Source organism: Rousettus aegyptiacus, unplaced genomic scaffold (genome assembly GCF_014176215.1).
Source record: "Rousettus aegyptiacus isolate mRouAeg1 unplaced genomic scaffold, mRouAeg1.p scaffold_m13_p_1, whole genome shotgun sequence".
NCBI classification, from domain to species: Eukaryota; Metazoa; Chordata; class Mammalia; order Chiroptera; family Pteropodidae; genus Rousettus; species Rousettus aegyptiacus.
In genome coordinates this window covers 50,988,279-51,006,614 of record NW_023416284.1, presented here as the reverse complement: position 1 = coordinate 51,006,614, position 18,336 = coordinate 50,988,279, and the positions used below count along the sequence as shown (strand labels likewise).

Genomic DNA, 18,336 nt, shown 5'->3' with positions numbered 1-18,336 from the left:
GCGAAAGTTCCAATTAAGTGTAGAGCCTTTCAGGCTTAGAGGTTGGAAAAAGAACATCACAGACCTAACACATTAATATGGCAGCTAATGATAAGCGCCATTGCCCATCCTCTGGCTTTCCGGGGCCTGTATAGAATCGTTAACTATTTCAAAGACCTTTATTAATTCTTTTAAAAGTAGTCCTATGCAAAATGGATTCCATCAATGATACCCTCATTTCCTGTTCAACTTTTTGAAGAAATGGCCAGGTTTACACTTTACCCTTGAGTACCTGCTTAAAGGGAAGTATTTCCCTAGCGTGTGATGTAATTGTGGAAACTCATCTCATTTTTCTCCTCCTTCCCTACATACCTGTGTGTGGGGCTCAGAGCAGTGAGCTCAATAAGGCATTGGAAATGTTACAAGATATAGGAGATTATTTTCATAAGAAGAGTTGTCCTTTCTGTCCAAGTGTGCACATGCTCCTGTCTGCTTGCACATACACTTACACACTTATGCACACACATACACATATTGTTAACCTCAAAGGTAAATGTAAAATTATACAATTTATAGGGTCAAAGTTTTCATCTTTATAATATTTTATAAACATCCTTCATTTCCAGTTATTACAAAATAGAATTTTTTTCTCCTTTATTATCAAATAACTATCACTTTCCCGGGGCAGTTTCCTTAATCAATCTGAAGGAGGTATACACTTACCATATTTGTCAATGGGTGAGAACTGAAGACTTCTCTTCATCTCCTCTAAAGACAGGCCTTGAGAGGAACATTGTCCAGCACTGGAAAATTCCATGAGACATACAGTTTCACAATGTGAAAACCACGGTGGTGGTTTGCTAAGAACATTTTTATAAAACAGATTTATTCACTCAGCATAGACCCCAGAGAATTGGCAAAATGATACAAAGGTTTTTTTTTTTTTTTTTTTTTTTAATCTTATGAGCAACTAATTGAAGAGTTCATAATTACAGTAGTTCTTCAATATCTATGTTTTTACTTTCCACAGTTTCAGTTACCCATAGTCACCTGCAGCAGGTAAATATTAAATGGAAAATTCCAGAAATAAACAATTCATGAGTTTTAAATTGCATGTCATTTTGAGTAGTGTGATGAAATCTTGCTCCATCACACTCAGTCCTGCCCAGGATGTGAAGCATCTCTTTGTCCAGCAGATCCACTCTGCATATGCTACCCGCTCTTTAGCCACTTAGTAGCTGTCTTAGTTATCACATCAACTGTCATAGTATTGCAGGGCTTGTGTTTAAGTAACCTTTGTTTTACTTCATAATGGCACCAAGGCACAAGAGCAGTTTAACCTTTATCATAAATATATATATACACACACACACACACACACACACACACAGGAAAAAACATAGTGTCTATAGGGTTCAGTTCTATCTGTGATTTTAGGCATTTTACTGAAGGTCTTAGAAGGTATCTTCCATGGATAAGAGGGGGCTCCTGTATTCAGAGTAAGTCAGATCTAGGTGTGAGTCCTGGCTCTTCCAAGTAGGCTACCATTCCTAGCTGTGTAACCATGGGCACATCACCCTTTCTGAGCCTCAGTTTATTTATCTGTAAAATGGGAAAATTACAAAAATAATTTTGAATTTGTTTTGATGATTGAATATAACAAGGAGCATTGAATATAACAAGGAGCATCCATGCTAATATACTTGCAAACTGTCTATAGCCATGCCACGATGAACATGCTTGATCTCATCTTATCTTGGAGCTAAGCAGGGTCAGGCCTGGTTAATACTTAGATGGGAGACCATCTAGGAATAGGTGTTAAAAATATATATATATATCACATATATATTATGTGTATATATGTATATATATGTATATACACACACACACACATGCACACTTGCAAACCTTACTTAAAAGGAACTAATAACTAGAGCATTATTATCTTAGTAATAATCAATATATGTAAAACACCTCTCAAAATGTATTATTATATTGCTATTATTGTAGTACATATAAGAGATAATGATAACAGTACTTATTGCATGATTCCCATGTATAAATCATTTATATATTATCTCTTATCACTCTCTTACCATTACCAAGTCATTGCTCCCATTTTACACGTTAGAAAACTGAGGCTGGAGTAAATAAGTAACTTGTTACAAATGTTTGCTAAACGGCTCATCTAGGATTCAAATCCAAGTCTTTTGGATTCCAAAGCCTGTGCACCTATCCACTGTTCAAATGGGGTTTTTCTTCCTGATTTCAGAGCGTTATTAATCCTTCTTTTCCCCAAACGCCTCCTACTCTTTTACCATTTTAGTTAATGGTATTGCTTCCTTTGTACCTCTTCAGAATCAAAACCTGAAGTTATCAAAACCTTCACTCTAATAGCTAATCACATTGGTCAGTTAATTATATATCTGTAATCTCAGATCCATCTGTCTCATCCGTACTTTAGCATCCTCAAAGAGGCCACCCCTAGTTACCCCCCAAACTGCCCTCTGTCCATAGCAGAACTCTTAAGATCCCATCTCCTAGCTAGTTCTCTTCATCTCAATTATTGGCACCACATCATTCTGGTACGTGAACCAAAATTCTTGGAATCGTCCTTGGTACCTTTCTTTTTTTCACATCTGTCACCTAATTTAACTCTTTTTAGCTCTGTCTGCAAAACGTAACTTTAATCCATCCAGGTCTCTCTTCCTTCAAGGTGTAGGCCATATAATCAATTTCTTTCTTATCTGGACCTCTGCAATTTGGCTCCTAATTGATCTGCCTGCTTTCACTCCTATCTCCTTATTATCCATTCTCCATATATTATCTAGAGTGATCTTTTCAAAATATAAAGCAGATTAAGCCTTTCACCTATTTAAAACCTTCAAATAGCTCCTCAGTTAATTTAGAATAAAATGCAAATGCTTTACCCTCACCTACAAGGCCTCTACATGTACCCCTCACCCCAGCTTTTGCTAAGAAATTCTTTTTGGCATTCTTTTTTGTCCTTGAACCCTCCAAGCTCCTTCCCAACCCAGAGCTTTTGCATTTGTTAATTCTGCTTAAAATGCTTAATGAATCCTGTTTGGCTGAACCCTTGTCCCACCTTCACTCATGACTGGCTCCTCTCTCATTCAGGCCTTACTTGGCATGTTACCTCCTCCAAAAGGTCTTTCCTGACCATCATTCCAAAGCGGCCATTCCCCTACCTATAGTCACTTTCTATCACATCACATCAACGTATTTCTTTCCTTCAGAACTATATAAAATTATCGTGCTTATTTATCCATGTACTTATATGTTGTTCGTATTCTTTCATACGATGAGGCTGCAAGTCTTGTCTATCGTGTCTCTCTTACTCCCTGCTATGTATTTGACACTAAGAACAGTGCTTGGCACATAGGAGAAGCTCAAAAAAAATAGTTTTTGATTGGTTTAATTAATAGTTCCCTAAATAATGTCCTTCTCTTCAGTCATTCAATCTGCCATTCCATAATGTCTTCCTGTGACAAAAATCTTACGAGGGCACTCCCTTGCTCTCCACTGCAGTTTCTCAGGCCAATGTTAACAGCCCTCTGTGATCCAATCCTACTTGCATTTCCCCTACTCCATGGTTATAGCTGAGCTGCTCCCGTTACTTGAATCCACTTGGTGGTATTATTTTATCACTGACAGGGAGCGAGATAATGTTATGATTAAGAATGAACATTTTCGTACCAGACTCTTTAAATATGAATCCTGACTTACTAGCTCTGTGACTTTTGGCAAATTTATTTAACTGCTCTATGCCTCAGTTTATGCAACTGTACAATGGGAATTACAAGACTTAGCTCATGAATTTAAAAAGAATGAGAGAGGAGCCAGTCACAGGTGAAGGCGGGACAAGGGTTCAGCTAAACGGGATTAATTAAGCATTTTAAGCAGAATTAACAAATGCAAAAGCTCCGGGTCCGGAAGGAGCTTGAAGGGTTCAAGGACATGAGAGTAAAAAGAATAAGTTTAAAGTCCTTTGAACAATGCTGGCATTTAGTAAACATTCAATGTTACCTACTTTTATTATTCATTAAGGTCTAACTTGAAGGCAGCGTTTCCTCAAAGTCCTCCTGGAAAATCTGTTGAAATTCCCTATGCCACTAGTACTTTGGACTCCTACCACAGTGCTTATCAGACTCGACCTTGGTACAGAACCATCTGTATGTGCAACATAGTGAACCCCACTCAACAGAGAACCCCTGAGGATCGGAGATCCTGTATAACATCTTTGGATCTTCCACAGGGCTTAGTGGGTACTTCACAGATAGGTAAAATAATGAAAGTGTGTTAAAAAAAGTTATTACAAAATGTTCGCTTGGAGAAGTTAGATTGTTCTAAAAGCCCACATTTGTTCACATTGATTAATTCACTTAGTTGCCTTAAAAATGACTGCATGTGTGGTCTCACATTCTTAAGCTATAAGGTAAAGACGTTGTTTCTTAGAAGCAATGACTAAAAGGAATAAGAAAAAGTATTGACTTAAAGTGGGACATTCTGTGATCTTGATCAACATTAAATGGCAAACCACACTCAGTTCTGGGCAATAGAATGTCATTCAAGGTATTTTTCAAAATAAAATACACCTCACAAATACTTGTAACCTCTTTAGCACTCTAGCTCCTTTTAAGAAATGTGCTATACACAGTAGTCTAGGCAACAACAAGATAATAGAGAATAAATATTTTATCATCAAAAAGGCTATCTGGTTTCCTATGAATAAAAGCCCATCTCCAAGCTGTCTTATTTATTCAGTTGCTGAATGCAATTCGTGCCTGGAGATTTAACCTTCCTGCCCAAGAGATACCATATAGGCTGGCTGTTCAGGACGCTGTTCTAGGATGACAGATGGAAGCTAAGCACGCTCAAATCAGGCAAAGCAAAAGAAACCAGACCCTGATCAATGGAACTAGTTGTCCTCAACCCATGTGCATCCAGACTTCAGCAGAAGTTTCACAGAAGCCCAGAGTTTAAAAGAAACACCAGGACCTCTGTTTGCTGAAATTGTGGTCAGTGAAAATAGGCATTTCCAGTGATGCAGCTGCCCCATGAATTCAATGACGGTAAATATGAACTAATGGCAGGTAAGGATGACACCCAATTTTGCAGTGTTTCAAAATTACTATTTACTAGGTAGACTTCTTTATGCTAAAAGGGTGATATATATCATTTGGAGGCATGTGTATGAATAATATATAATACAAGTACTTTCATGTATACTTTTTATGAGAGTGAAATGAAATTTTCTCTTTAAAAGAGAATAAGATAGTCTTTAGGTTAGTTGTTGCATACTGTTGCAATGTATCTATATCTATCTATCTATCTATCTATTATCTATCTATCTATCTATCTATCTATCTATCTATCTATCTATATTAGTTTAGTGCTAAATAAGTTTCAGCTAGTTTAGGCTGTGGTTCATAAAACCTCTGTGACATATATGTAAAGATAATCATAACCATCAGTCATTGTCTCTTATCAAGGTGCACTAGGGAATAAATAATTTATCCAGAAAGAAGAGTAGAACCAAAATTGAAAAAAATATTTCTTGCTTCTCAATCCATGCTTTATGGGTATAGACTACTTAGCAGACTGTCTGCTAATTTGGACAACTCACACCCAAATCCACATATATAATTTGTATTTGTGTGTGTGCATGCCATTCAGGCCATGGCTCGTCAGCACAGACTACCATGTTTGCAAATAGTCACATGGTCTGTAAATGGACATCATGAAGCCTGACCAAAGACAACAAGGGCGTTCAAAACTAAATTATGTGGCTATTTTCATGGAAGTGAACGCAGAGATAACAGAGCTCATGACAAGCACATTAAGCAAAAAATGTCCAATGAGAAGTAAATAAATATGTATGCAAGATTCCAGAAGAGCTATGAAGATGGGAGAAAATGCTAGAAGACAGAATGTATCCCTAATATGGCTTCAGTTCTTCAAAACAGGAGTAAGGCAGAGTCTACCAACTAAACTGGTGGGTTAATGTACATTCTAGGCAAAACTTTAAAAATATATATTAAAACAGAGTTTTTCTGTACATGGCAAAAAAAAAAAAAAAAAAAAAGGACATTACTAGAAGCTACCACGGGTTCAGTAAGAAAAAAAAACATGCTAGATTTGCTTTATTCCTTTTTGGTGAGGATAAATTTAAAGGGGAAATCCATAGCCTAGAACATCCATCTGGATTCTTGCAGATGCTGGGCACGGCTTCTCCTGATTGATTTATAAGTAAGAAGGGGAGAGCTGTGCCAGACAAATGGTATGATTGGATTGCCACTGGTTGACATCCAGAACTGACACAAACTTCAGGTAGGTGATATTATCCACAGGGTTAAGTTGAGCCTTAGACATTGGGAATAGTTAAAATAAAACACCACATTTCCTAAAATTAGAATAGCCCAGAAATAGACTGAGTTGTTTTGGAAGTGAGTACCATCCCATTCTTCAAGTGTTTGAGCTGTGACTGGAGCACCTCGTGGCCCTGGGTGCTGTAGATGGATACAGGTGTCCGCCCAGAGGTCATGTGACATGACATCCCAGTTCTTACATTCTCTGGTTCTTTAGAAGATATTCATGAACAGGTTGTCTTTGTGAAACCAGCTTTGATGTGTTGGAAAGGCAGAGTGAGATTCCACAGTTCCCACTTAGAAGATTTTTATCTTCCTTATCTGAAGTGTCTGACATTTGGCTAGGAATAAATGCCTGATTTTCACATACATGCCACAGCATACCTGGGTATACATTACCAATATGACTCATGGTGATGTTTGTAGCTTTTTTTCTATATACGTTTGAAATAGTAACTGAACTGTGCGATTTGCCTGAAGGAACCATTTCCTTTGGTGCTCTATTTCAAAGGAAGAACCACACTGCCATGTAAGATGAAGCAAAGGAAAGTGTGGAGAAATCACTTTCACATAAACCCATTATTAGGGATTTGAATGACAGGTTGTGTAAGGTTGGTACTGGAAAATTGGACCCATTTCACAAGGGTTTTTGCATAAGATAAATGTAGAATATTCATGCTGCAATGCCTGAGGGATAGGGAAAACTCCTAAAACAGTATGTTATCTATTAATCCAGAAGGATATATTGTTCAGCAAGGTCCTACAGGAAATAAGGAAAATACTGTCTGAGGAGACTCCGAGGAATTCTGGTGCTGTCTCTCCAGAGGGTGGTAACAGGCAGTGCCACAATGAGTCCACATGGCCCCATTTAGAGCCTGAAAAGCAGCCAGTACCGTGGCTTCCAACATACAGCCTGCCAAGTGCTTTTGGTATTGGAGCGATGAATCATGGTTTTGGCTGTGGTATAAGATGAATTTTCAGAATATTTGCTCATGCCATATTTGCTTCTGACTGAATTACATTCCAAAGAAGACTTCAGATGGGCATACCGTCCAAAAAAGGAACCATTTTTATCACATTTTTCCAAGTGTGGCTTTTGCAGAGCTGGGCATTTTGATTTGGTGAATTATATCGAATATATATAGCCTCCATGGCTTGAAAGCAAGAATAAAATTAAAACAATCATAAAAAATAAAGAGACATAGAGCATTAAGTTCTACCATAATGATAATAATTTCTTAGATTTGCAGAGAGCTTTACAGCTTGCACATACTTTTCTATTTATTAGCTTAAAGCATTTTTACTTTATGAGATAAAAATGAGGGTCTGGGAAGGCATTAATTTTACCTCCATTCTATGTGGGCTGAAAGTTAGGCTCAGAAAGTTTGAATAACCTGCTTAAACTCATAGAGCTAGTAAAAGGCGGGGCCAGAACTTGAATGAAAGGTCTCCAAACTTCCAGTCCATGCTCTTTCTTATAAACCACACCACCTTTAATAGCAGCACATGTCAAAATGTTGGTCTGTTACCATTTGGGGAGCTTGCTGAATTAGTTATGAGTTACTGAGCTCTGGACCCTTTGCATATAAAGACGAACACTAACTTCCTCATAGAGAAATATCCCTCACCATTATAGAGAAAGCAGAATCAGTTTTCTCATGTCTTACTTTGTTAGATCTTTTTAAAAAACTATACTTTCCCTGTCTAACAATGGCTTACATATCTCCGTGCAGCAACATCAAAAACATGAGACACACACTAAACTTCTAAATGAGGTGGTTATGATTCCCCTCAACTCTCTGATCTTGTGCAAGGCTTTCTAAGCTGCATGTATGGATTCATCTTCCTAAACATGAGCTGACCATGTTGAACAGAAAACTAGTGTGAGTAAAGACTTTTGGCAAAATTTTCTTCCATTCAGGTTGGTCCAATTAGTTTTTATGCAGCTGAAAATACCCTCAGGCTACCTGTAACCTGGAAGATTTAGCCATTTGGACTTTGCATAAGGCAATATCTTCCAAGCCCTCGAGGTTTTGCAAATATGCTTTGTGGTTTATTGGATCTTTTTGCCATCTGTCAAAATGATGTTACTTACATAAGAATATTAGCACAAGGATTAATGCCATTTGCACCATTATCCCCCATCCTTGAGAGGAATGTATTCAAGTTTAGAGTCACTTCTTTCACTCAAAAGGAAACACAGGTAACATCCAGCCAGAATTCCAGTCCTTTGACACTAATCTGAGGGACTAATCCAAAGCAAAGGTAGAGAAGCAGTCCACTGAGATCTCTAATAGAAGTATTTACACAAGGAAAATGAATGTCTAGCCAGAGAATAAGCTACTAGAGTCATCTGACTGTTCCTTTTGGCATTTAACTGAAAACAAATAGATCTATTTAAAACAAATCTGTCAGAGGGATAAATGCCCTTCTATGATTCGCAATGTCTTTCTCTGGCCTAAAGTGACTCTATTGGAAATGGGATCACCTTTGGCCTAACTCTGAAATAGTCCAGTCAGACTCACGAATAAGCATTTATTAATTTAACAGCTAAGTTCAATGTATTTATTTATTCATGATTTCATTCTGGCTCTTTTCAAAACATTATTTTGTCTTTGTCAATATTCCCCACTTGATAAAGTTCTAAATTAAAGCAAATTTATTACTCCCATTTGGATGACTGGGCAATGGCCAAAGTATTTAATAGGGTCAGAGGTCAGTGCAAAATATCTCTTTCAGGAAAATCAAACCCATCAGCTTTCTTTCAATGGCAAATGTCCCCAGACTATAAAAGGACTGAAAGACTTGGCAATGGGTCATGGCTCTGTTTGAGCCATTAGGCAAATATCCAAGTCTCAACTCCCCCATTTTTAAAGGAAAAAGCAATTAGGCAAAGAATTATGAATAAGGAAAAATGCAGTGAGATCTGGAAATGTGTGTTAATTCCTTGATGGCTCATAAATTATTAATATGCTCAACAGTAACCTAATACCACTACCACTGCTCAATTTACCTATACTTTAAACAGGTATAAATGAGTCAATTATACAGTCCAGTAAGAGATGAACTTTGCATGTCTTGACTGTTAAAACTGAGACACATCCTTTAAACATAGCAAAATCTTTTTCATACTTCACCTTTTGTACTCATTATCATCCAAATAAAGGAAAGCATTTGAAATTTTAGAGCTCTGAGATCTTGGTACCATTATGGTCAAAAAGCTGACTCTTCACTCTTCCATTTTCCTATCTTTCATTTTACCAAGAAGGAAAGTAAAGCCTTGTGAGGTGAAATAACTTATTTAAGTTCATATATCAAGGTTATAATGAAGTCAGGATATAACTTGGAGTTCTAAACTTCTAGTCTTCTTTGATGGATTTTATTCTTATTTGTTAAGAGAAAGGGGAAACTAAACTTTGCTATGGACCTGCTAAGTGCCAGGGACTCACTCTACTAGGTGCCTTACAAATTTTATTACATTTGCTCCACCTAACAACCCATTTTACAGGTGAAAAAAACCAGGCTCAGAGAGTCTAAGCCTTGTCCAGGATCACACAGCCACAGCTGACACCTAGGCTAGACAGTATCCAAATTCCTGCTTTTCCAGAACACTTAGCTCTATTGACTCCAGAAATAATCTTCAAATGTATACCTATGACCTCATCTCTTTCCCTCTCTCCATGATTGTCAAGCACAATGCCAGGTGCTATGCTAAGTGCTAAGGACACAGGTATGAGTGTGATTGACACGGATTCCATTTTTAGGAGTAAACTGAAAAGTAGACATGTACAAGTAAATTTCGATGCCTGGGAGTCAGGTTCATACTTTAAAGGGCACCCTCCCAACACAGAGGAGATGAAGGACAAGCATGGGTTCCTTAGGCGAGGGGGCTTCTGGAGACAGGACTAGGCTTAAGGTAGGGACATGTGCAAAGACCTAGGAAATCAAATGACTAGAGTGAATACATATATATAAACTTTTTATTTTGAAACAATCTCAAAATAAAGTTTGCAATAATGGTAAAATTATTTTTCCTGAACCATTTGAGAATAAGTTGCCAATCTGATGCCCATCATCTCCCAAATACTTTAGCATGTTCCTAAAATAAAAACAATCCCACAGTATAACCATTTGATCGCACCATCTACTCTCAGCCTCCATTCAAGTTTTGCCAATTAGCTCAATAATGTTCTTTTTAGCTAAAAAGATCCACTTTGGAATCACACACTGCACTTAGTTATCATTTCTTTAATTTCCTTAAATCTGGAATAATTTCTTTGTGTCTACTTGGATTTTATGACCTTGACGTTTTTGAAGATGACAAACCAGTTATTTTGCAGAATGTTCTTCAATTTGGTTTTATATGAGGTTTACTAATGATCGAATTAAGATATGCATCTTTGGTAAGAAGTATCACAGAAGTGATGCTGTGTTATATGCCATCACATTTTGATTTGTCCCATTGCTGTGTTGTTAATTTTGATCTCTTGATTAAGGTAGTGTCTGACAGGGGTTTCTACTACAAAATTATTATTTTTTCTTTTTGTAATTAATAAATATTTTGTAAGGATGTACTTTGAAATCATATAAACATTTCACATCTCAACTAGATTTCAATATCTTCATATATTTATAGCTGTACAAATTTAAAGTGACATTTTAATTTAATGAGTTGTAATATTACTGTCATTATTTACATTGATGCTCAAATTATCTCATAGTTGGCAAACAGGAGCCTCTTCAAACTGTCCCTTTGAGATATACCCATCTTTCTCTGGGTACCTTTTTACTTTCTCACATAAGACATTCCAGGCTTGTTTTGTACATTCCTCATCCTGGCCTAGAAATCTGCCATTTCTTCAAAGTATCCTGTTTCCTTTTAGTGGAGAATTTAGAAATCAAAATCTAGGTGCTTGGCTTGCTCTTTGTCACTGAAGTGTTGCTGCTCCTAGGCCCTCTCATTGAGTAGGCAAACTAGACAACATGCATGTATATAAATACATGTGTAAACACATTTAGGCCTCTCTCTTCTGCCCTCATAAATCATAGATTCATACCTAGATCTCCAATTCCAACCTGATATCACAGGGTTCATTCTAGTTTTCTCCCTTTTCATATCTATAATGCCCTTCTCTGACGGTGAGAAATTTGGTTCCTATTATCCTTCATATATTTACTTATTTGATCAATGCCCCTCAATGTACAAATCTCTGGTTGCTATGGCATCCCCACCCCTCAACACACACAGGGACACCTCCTTTACCCGACTTGGGCTCCAACATTCCATACCCACTATTTATTCTATATTGATGCCCTCCTTACTCTCTTGGGTTCTGACACCTTGCTCTGTGATATTACCCATCTCCTTGCCCCAAATGGGTGACCTCCTCATCTACTTCGGACTCCAGCACTCAGCACTCAGCTATGTCTCATGCGATGCCCTCTTCATCCTGCTCAGGTTCTAATTGCTTGCACTGGGCTGCCCACCCATACTTATATGCTCTTCGCCACCCTCATACTCCAATTTCTCCACATTCGACATGTTCCTGTGCAGACACCCTTCTCAATCTGCATGGAAACACAGTGGGCCACCTCCCTGAATAAACCTACTTCACACCGTGCTGGGGCTCTCACATCCCACATGGGGTCACTGCTTCACCGCCCCCACTCACAGATGGCCTCCCATGCCAGGTTGCTCTCCCATATGGACGCTTTCCTCACTGTACCTGGGCTCTAGAACCTTGGCTGAGCATCTGCAAACCTCTGTGGAAATCCTTTCCTCCTCTAGCTCTGGCTCTGACACTTCATGCCAGGCAGCTGCCAGCCATCACTCTCGCCATCCACATGGAAATGCTCTGTGCCAGATTTAGAGTCAGACATCCTGTTTCACACCCCTTAGGGAAGTTGACCTTGCTCATCCCTATCTAATGGTGTTTGGGCTAAACAATTTAGGAAAATAAGAGAAATGAGTAAGAAACAAAGATGAACTTTTTAAAACGTCAATTCGATCATGTCATGTCCCTGCTCAAAATCCCTCAGTGCCTACCAAACATACATAGAACAACATCTAATGCCCTGAACTGGCTGAGAAAGGCTTCATGATCTGGCTTTGTACCTACCTACCTGGGACTTTATCCTGTATCAGTCTCCCCCTGCCTCCTACCCTCTGTCCACCACGGAGGCCTTCTATTTCTCTTCTTTGTTCCTGCCGTATGAACTCTACACTGGCTTTTTAGCTCTGCTGAATACTGCTTTTCCAGAGTCTTCCTTGTTTTTGACATTCTAACCACACCTTCTAAACTAGCTTTCCACTCTTTATCCCATCAATGTGTTTTAAATTGTCTGCATAGTACTTGGCACCACTTCAGTTTTCTTGTATATTTATTCATTGTTTGTCCCCTATATAGGCAGATATAGTACTGTTTATAGAACTGACCTACTTGAAAAGTCACCTTCAGAGGTTTCTATCTACGCTCATAGTCTCCTGTGTCTCTATCCCTAAAGAAGGGAGGGTGGTGGACTAAAGCTCCTCCGAAAATTCTAAGGCATGTTCTTTACCCCCAGAGCTTACCAAACTGGATTAAGCTTCAGTTGCCCACAGCCATGACTTACTTATTAACCCACCCCTTATTTACTTTCCTTCTTGAGATCACATCCCAGGAAAGCAAATTTACACTCAAATCCTTGTGTCATGGTCTACTTTTGGAGGAACTCAAATTAAGATGGCCTGCTTCCTCTGACTAGAATGTAAGTTGCATGACAACAAGAACTTATCGGTCTTGTATACTATTGTCTTGATCCCCCGTGCTTTAAACTAATTGTCCTGTATGAGGCACCCAATAAATATATATTAAAGAATGATCAAATAAATGAATGATGATTCCTCCCTTGAAACTTTACTCATGTTTATCTTTGTTTACCTCTGATTCATTGGTCAACCTCCTTCCATTTCTTTAGCCACTCTCAAGAACAAACTGTATCCTCCTGACTGTTACATGTACAAGAGGAGTGACCTATTCTGATTCTCTGTCCAGCCCAATCTACCCTTCCATATCATTGCCAGAGATATCTAAGAATGATTCTTTGTTATAGCGATCATCATCCATTCAGTGGTTCTCTGTGCGGTCTTACAGATACGAAAGTGAAACAGAACAGTGGAGAGTTTCTGTTCAAACTTCAGCTCTTCTGTGATAGAGATGATAAACATATGGAAAAGGAGAAGGAACCACAGTGGCCTTAGTGCTGCCCCAGCCATTTGCTCTCGTCATTGGCACAGAACTTGTCTCATATTGCATATTCATCTGATCCACAACTGGACTTTCAGGAGGGACCCTGCCTTATGAGTCTTCATTTCCCCTGGGGCCTCACACAGCCCCCAGGGTTTGACTAGTCAAAGTAAATGTTTTGACCTCTCGAAGGGAGCCTTTATATTTCTCCGTGGGGAGACAAGTTTCCAATGTATGCCGTTTCAGACTTGTAAAGAATGGATTTTTATGTTTCTAGAGCAGGGGTCAGAAATTTTTTTCTGTAAAGGCCAGATAGTAAATATTTTAGGCTTCACAGGTCATATGGTTCCTGTTTTAACTATTCAATGCTGTTGTTGTAGCACAAAAGCAGACATAGACAATAGGTAGACAAACAAGTGGGGCTGTGTTCCACTAAAACTTTCCAAAAATGGACAGGAAGTTGAACTTGGCCTGTGGGTCATGGTTTATCAACTTCTGTTTTAGAGCAATAGAAAAACCCAATATATGTTGCTCCCTTAAGCTTCCTTCCACCTTTGGGCCAAACGATTCTATCTCAATGGAAATAGGATCTCCACTCATCTTTCATTTAATGGTTTCTCCTAGAAGTTGAATAATAAAGACTAAAATACATGAGCTAATGGCAAAACAGAAAAAAAATAGCTAGTTTACATTTATTCCGTGTTTACTATATATCAGACATGTACAAATTGTATTCTCACTTAACCCTCATTGCAACACTATAACGAAGGCGATATTCTTAATTTCACCCTGTTTATGAGACATTTGAGGCTTGGAGAACTCAACTAACTTGCCCAAGGTCACACCGCTTATACATGGTAGAACTTGAATTTGAACTCAGGTCCTTCTGAGACCTGAAAAGCTTTTAAACACTACTTTAGAATAATGGCCACTGAGTGGTACGTAAACAAAAATCACAAAAGCAATTTTATTGATGGAAGATAAAAGTGCCAACTAGATGGGCACCTATAGAGCAGTCCATATTCATTTCCACTTTCAGACTGAGAAAAGTTCAAAGACCATCTTTGTGGATATTACGTCTCTAAGCTCCATTGTGTGAATTCAGGTCCCTGCAAGAAATTCCATGTTCCTTTGTTCTTTATGACAGGCCATTCTGAATGGGAAGATTTAAAACTCCCTAAACTCTTTAAACGTGCAGAACATTGATCTTCACACACCATTTGAAACACCCTAAGGAATTATGAATTACAAGCAATTTTTGTTTGTTTGTTTGTTTTAAGTGAATGTATGCAAAACCTCTGGGACCTTTTGCTTCATCATACAACACCAGAGCTTTCTTCTCCTCTGTGTATTCTTTGCTGTCAGACTCTGAATAGCAAAATGGTATTATGTTGCTATTCAGGGCGCCTTGTTCTCATGGAAAAACTCTACTCTTGCCAGTAGTGTGGAGGCTCTTACCCCCCTCTGGTGTGATGTGTGTGTGATTCTTTGAATCCTGTGGCAACTCAGGGATTGATGTTGCCTGCTGAGCCGACCAGTGTGCGTGCCTTCTGTGTTGACCAGAATATGACAGTGGATTCTGTAAGGAGTGCTCCAAGCCTTCTGCACAGCAAGACCTCTATGGTCATTTCTGTACTGGTATTTATTAAGCCTTGATATGTGCATGCCAGACTGCACACTCCTTCAGAACAAGAGCCGCGCTTTGTTCCTTATCTCTGTGGCCCTGGCATTTGGAGCCTGGCCCAGAGTATGCTCTCAATGCATATTTAAAAAATGAATTCAGTAGGAATGATCTCCTAGTCATTTCTCCAGCCTCATCTCTTAGTCCGGTCCTCTGTTCAAGTTTGCCAAGTGGTTAGCAGCACAAAGACTGAGTCAGATAGAGTCAAGTTTCCAGTCCTGGCACCTACACTGCCTATTTGTGGCTTTTGACCAAGTTACTTAATTTTCCTGCGCCTCACTTTCCTTTTCTGTACAGTGAAGGACAATAACAGTACCTATCTTATATGTAGGATTTTTTGTGTGTGGATTATATGATACACATGTAAAGTGTATAGAAGAATCCCTGACACATATTATTCTCATTACCATTTCTGCCTATAGCATTCTTCCCTTCTCTTCTTCCCCTGGGTAATGTCGCTCATCTTGCCTGCCATGGCTTCCTTCTCCCCAACACTTGGTTCACTGCCCTCTTTAGTATGTTCTTGGTTACATTGTTGATCGTTACTTTTTTCACTTGTTGTCTCCCCTAGTGCCTAGTCCATAGCCCATGCTAAATAAAATATTTATTAAGTAATCGAATGAAAGGAAAGTAGGTTTAAAGAGCAAACTAATTATCCACCTTTCCCCTCAGTGCGATAAAGTACCCTGAGTAGAATAATCCTTTTAAAAAGCGGCCTAATCATGTCACTTCTCTGCTCAGATCCTTGCAGCAGCATGCATCTCAATCTTGGTAAATGTCCAAGTCCTCCCAATAGCCTGCACCTCTGTCATGATCCACCCACACTGCCGGCTTCTCTATTTTGTCCCCTATTACTCTTCCCTACTATTATTTTGCTCCTTGTGGCCTCCTGATTGTTCCCTAAACTCACAGAGATGATCTCACCTCAGGAAATTTGTACTTACTCTTCCCACAATCTAGAATGCTCTTCGCCAGGGGCCCGAGGTTTTCTTCCTCACTCTGTTCACATCTTTGCTCAGATTTCTGGGTGAAGCCTTCTCTGACCATCTTGTTTAAAATGGCAAACCGCATCTCTTTCTGTACTGCCTGTCCCCCATGCCTGCTTTAATATACTACATAATTTATTATTTAAAAAAGTCTGTCACTCTCCTCCCTCTGCTAGAACAAAAGCTCCATGAGGGAAGGGATTATTTTGGTTTATTTGCTGCTGTATTACAGAGCTCAGAAATGTAAGCCCTAGATAAGTATTAGCTAAATAAATGAATTAATTGAATTAAAAAATTCCTATATCCCAAGAACTGAGAAAAATGGAAGATCTTTTATGAATTTCTTTTTGTAAAGATTTATGTGATTTACGTGGCTTTTTTTTTTTTTTTTTTTTTTTGCTAATGCATTTTCTTGTACAAATTTTGAATAGGAAGGGCTTTGGGGAGGCCCCATAGTGATTCACTAGTCGGGCCTGCCCTAGGTCTGGCCACAGCCAGTGGGACTAGACAACCATGGAGTCCACACAGTTGGCAGGTGTAGAGGATTTGTACCTCCTTGCTGGAAAAGACAAGCCCCCTCTACTTCAGGCAGGCCCTCTGCAGGTTTCCATAACCAGCTGAATTGGGCACAGATCATCTGCTAAAATACCCAATAGGCTCTTCTGACTACTTCCAAATGTTATCTGGTGCCAACCACCACATAGTCACTGTATATTTTAAACACTTTTCATGTGGAAGAATTCACTGGAATCTTTGCAGACACTGCAGCAAAAATTAGTTGACTGTGTTTGTGGCTGGGCATGATTGGGCTCTTGACAAATGTCAAAGGTTTGCAAAAACACATCTCTAGTGAAAGCAAGAACTCCACATTTACCCGTGCCTTTGGGACTGTGCTTTGTCTGGGAAGAACGCCTGTTCTCTTAGACACGTGACCTAGAGAATATAGCAAGACACAAGTATCACACAATTCTACAATACATGTCTTTACAAAGCTATAAATTTCACAGAAGTATCAGGATAATGTCCATAAAAGCATTTTTTAAAATTATAGGTGTTAGAGCATCTATTTCACATATAAATTTAATTTCTCATTTAATCTTCCCACCAACCATGTGGGACAGGTATTATATGATGATGATGATGACGATGATGATGATGATGATGAAGAAATTAAAGGGCAGAAAGGTCAGGTAATTTATTTGAGGTGAATGACCTGGCCAGGACTGGGGAAGCATTGAAACACACGCAGGGGCTCACTGTTTTTCTGCTCTTCAGTGTTGCTGCATTACAGAAAGTCTTGTGATGTGTTGGAGTGAAATAAGGCATGAGGTTCTTCCCTCTCATTAATGATTTGGATTTTTCAATTTCCAGTGGCCAATTGGGCTTGATGTTAGAAATTCGTGCTTCTGGTTATGAACCTATTGAAGCTTTGGATCATGCAGTTCTGGGTTTTATGTGTTCACAATCTAATCTTGAATTCCCTCTAAAAGCAAAGGGTTCACAAAAGTCAGGAGCCAAGGTAATAAGACAACATCTTTTGAACTTGTAAAAAATAGCGATTTTAATCCAGATTTGAATCACACGGTCAAATTTCCAAACAGAAAATGAATGTTATTCTGGGATTGCCTCCTTAGGAATCTCCTTCTCTTTCTTTCTCTCTCTCTCTCTCTCTCTCTCTCTCTCTGACACACACACACACACACACACACACACGCACACACACACTATAGGGACTAAAAAAACAACCACTTACGTTCTTACATTTTTGGAATATGTGAGAAAAAGACATATTACCTCTTTTTCATGCTACTTTTAAAGTATATAATATCCTCAGAAGTAAGCCTCCTATACGGTGTTGGGAGAATTAGTCATGCAACTCCCACTATAAATATCCCCCAAGCACCACTCTGGAAGTGTACCCTTTGGTCTACCTTTTAATGTAAGACACCGAGCTGAAAGAAAACCGTGTTTGGGGAATATGGGTAATCTGAGCTGCTGCGGGTTCCCATAGGAAAGCTGGGAACATGCTTCTTTTATTCATGCACCTTTCCAGCAGCTGCCTCCTTTGGATTCTG

At 38.8% G+C, this 18,336-nt stretch overlaps 1 protein-coding gene across 3 annotated transcripts in view; it reads right to left on the bottom strand.

The window, feature by feature from the left end:
• Nucleotides 1-18,336, bottom strand: part of LOC107511005 (serine/threonine-protein kinase TNNI3K) — a 256,099-nt gene that overhangs the window by 3,546 nt on the left and 234,217 nt on the right. For all 3 annotated transcript variants that reach the window (XM_016145058.2, XM_016145065.2, XM_016145059.2), the window contains one exon: nt 703-782. In XM_016145058.2, the coding sequence (XP_016000544.2) occupies nt 703-782 (80 nt within the window). The remainder of the gene's footprint in view (nt 1-702; nt 783-18,336) is intronic.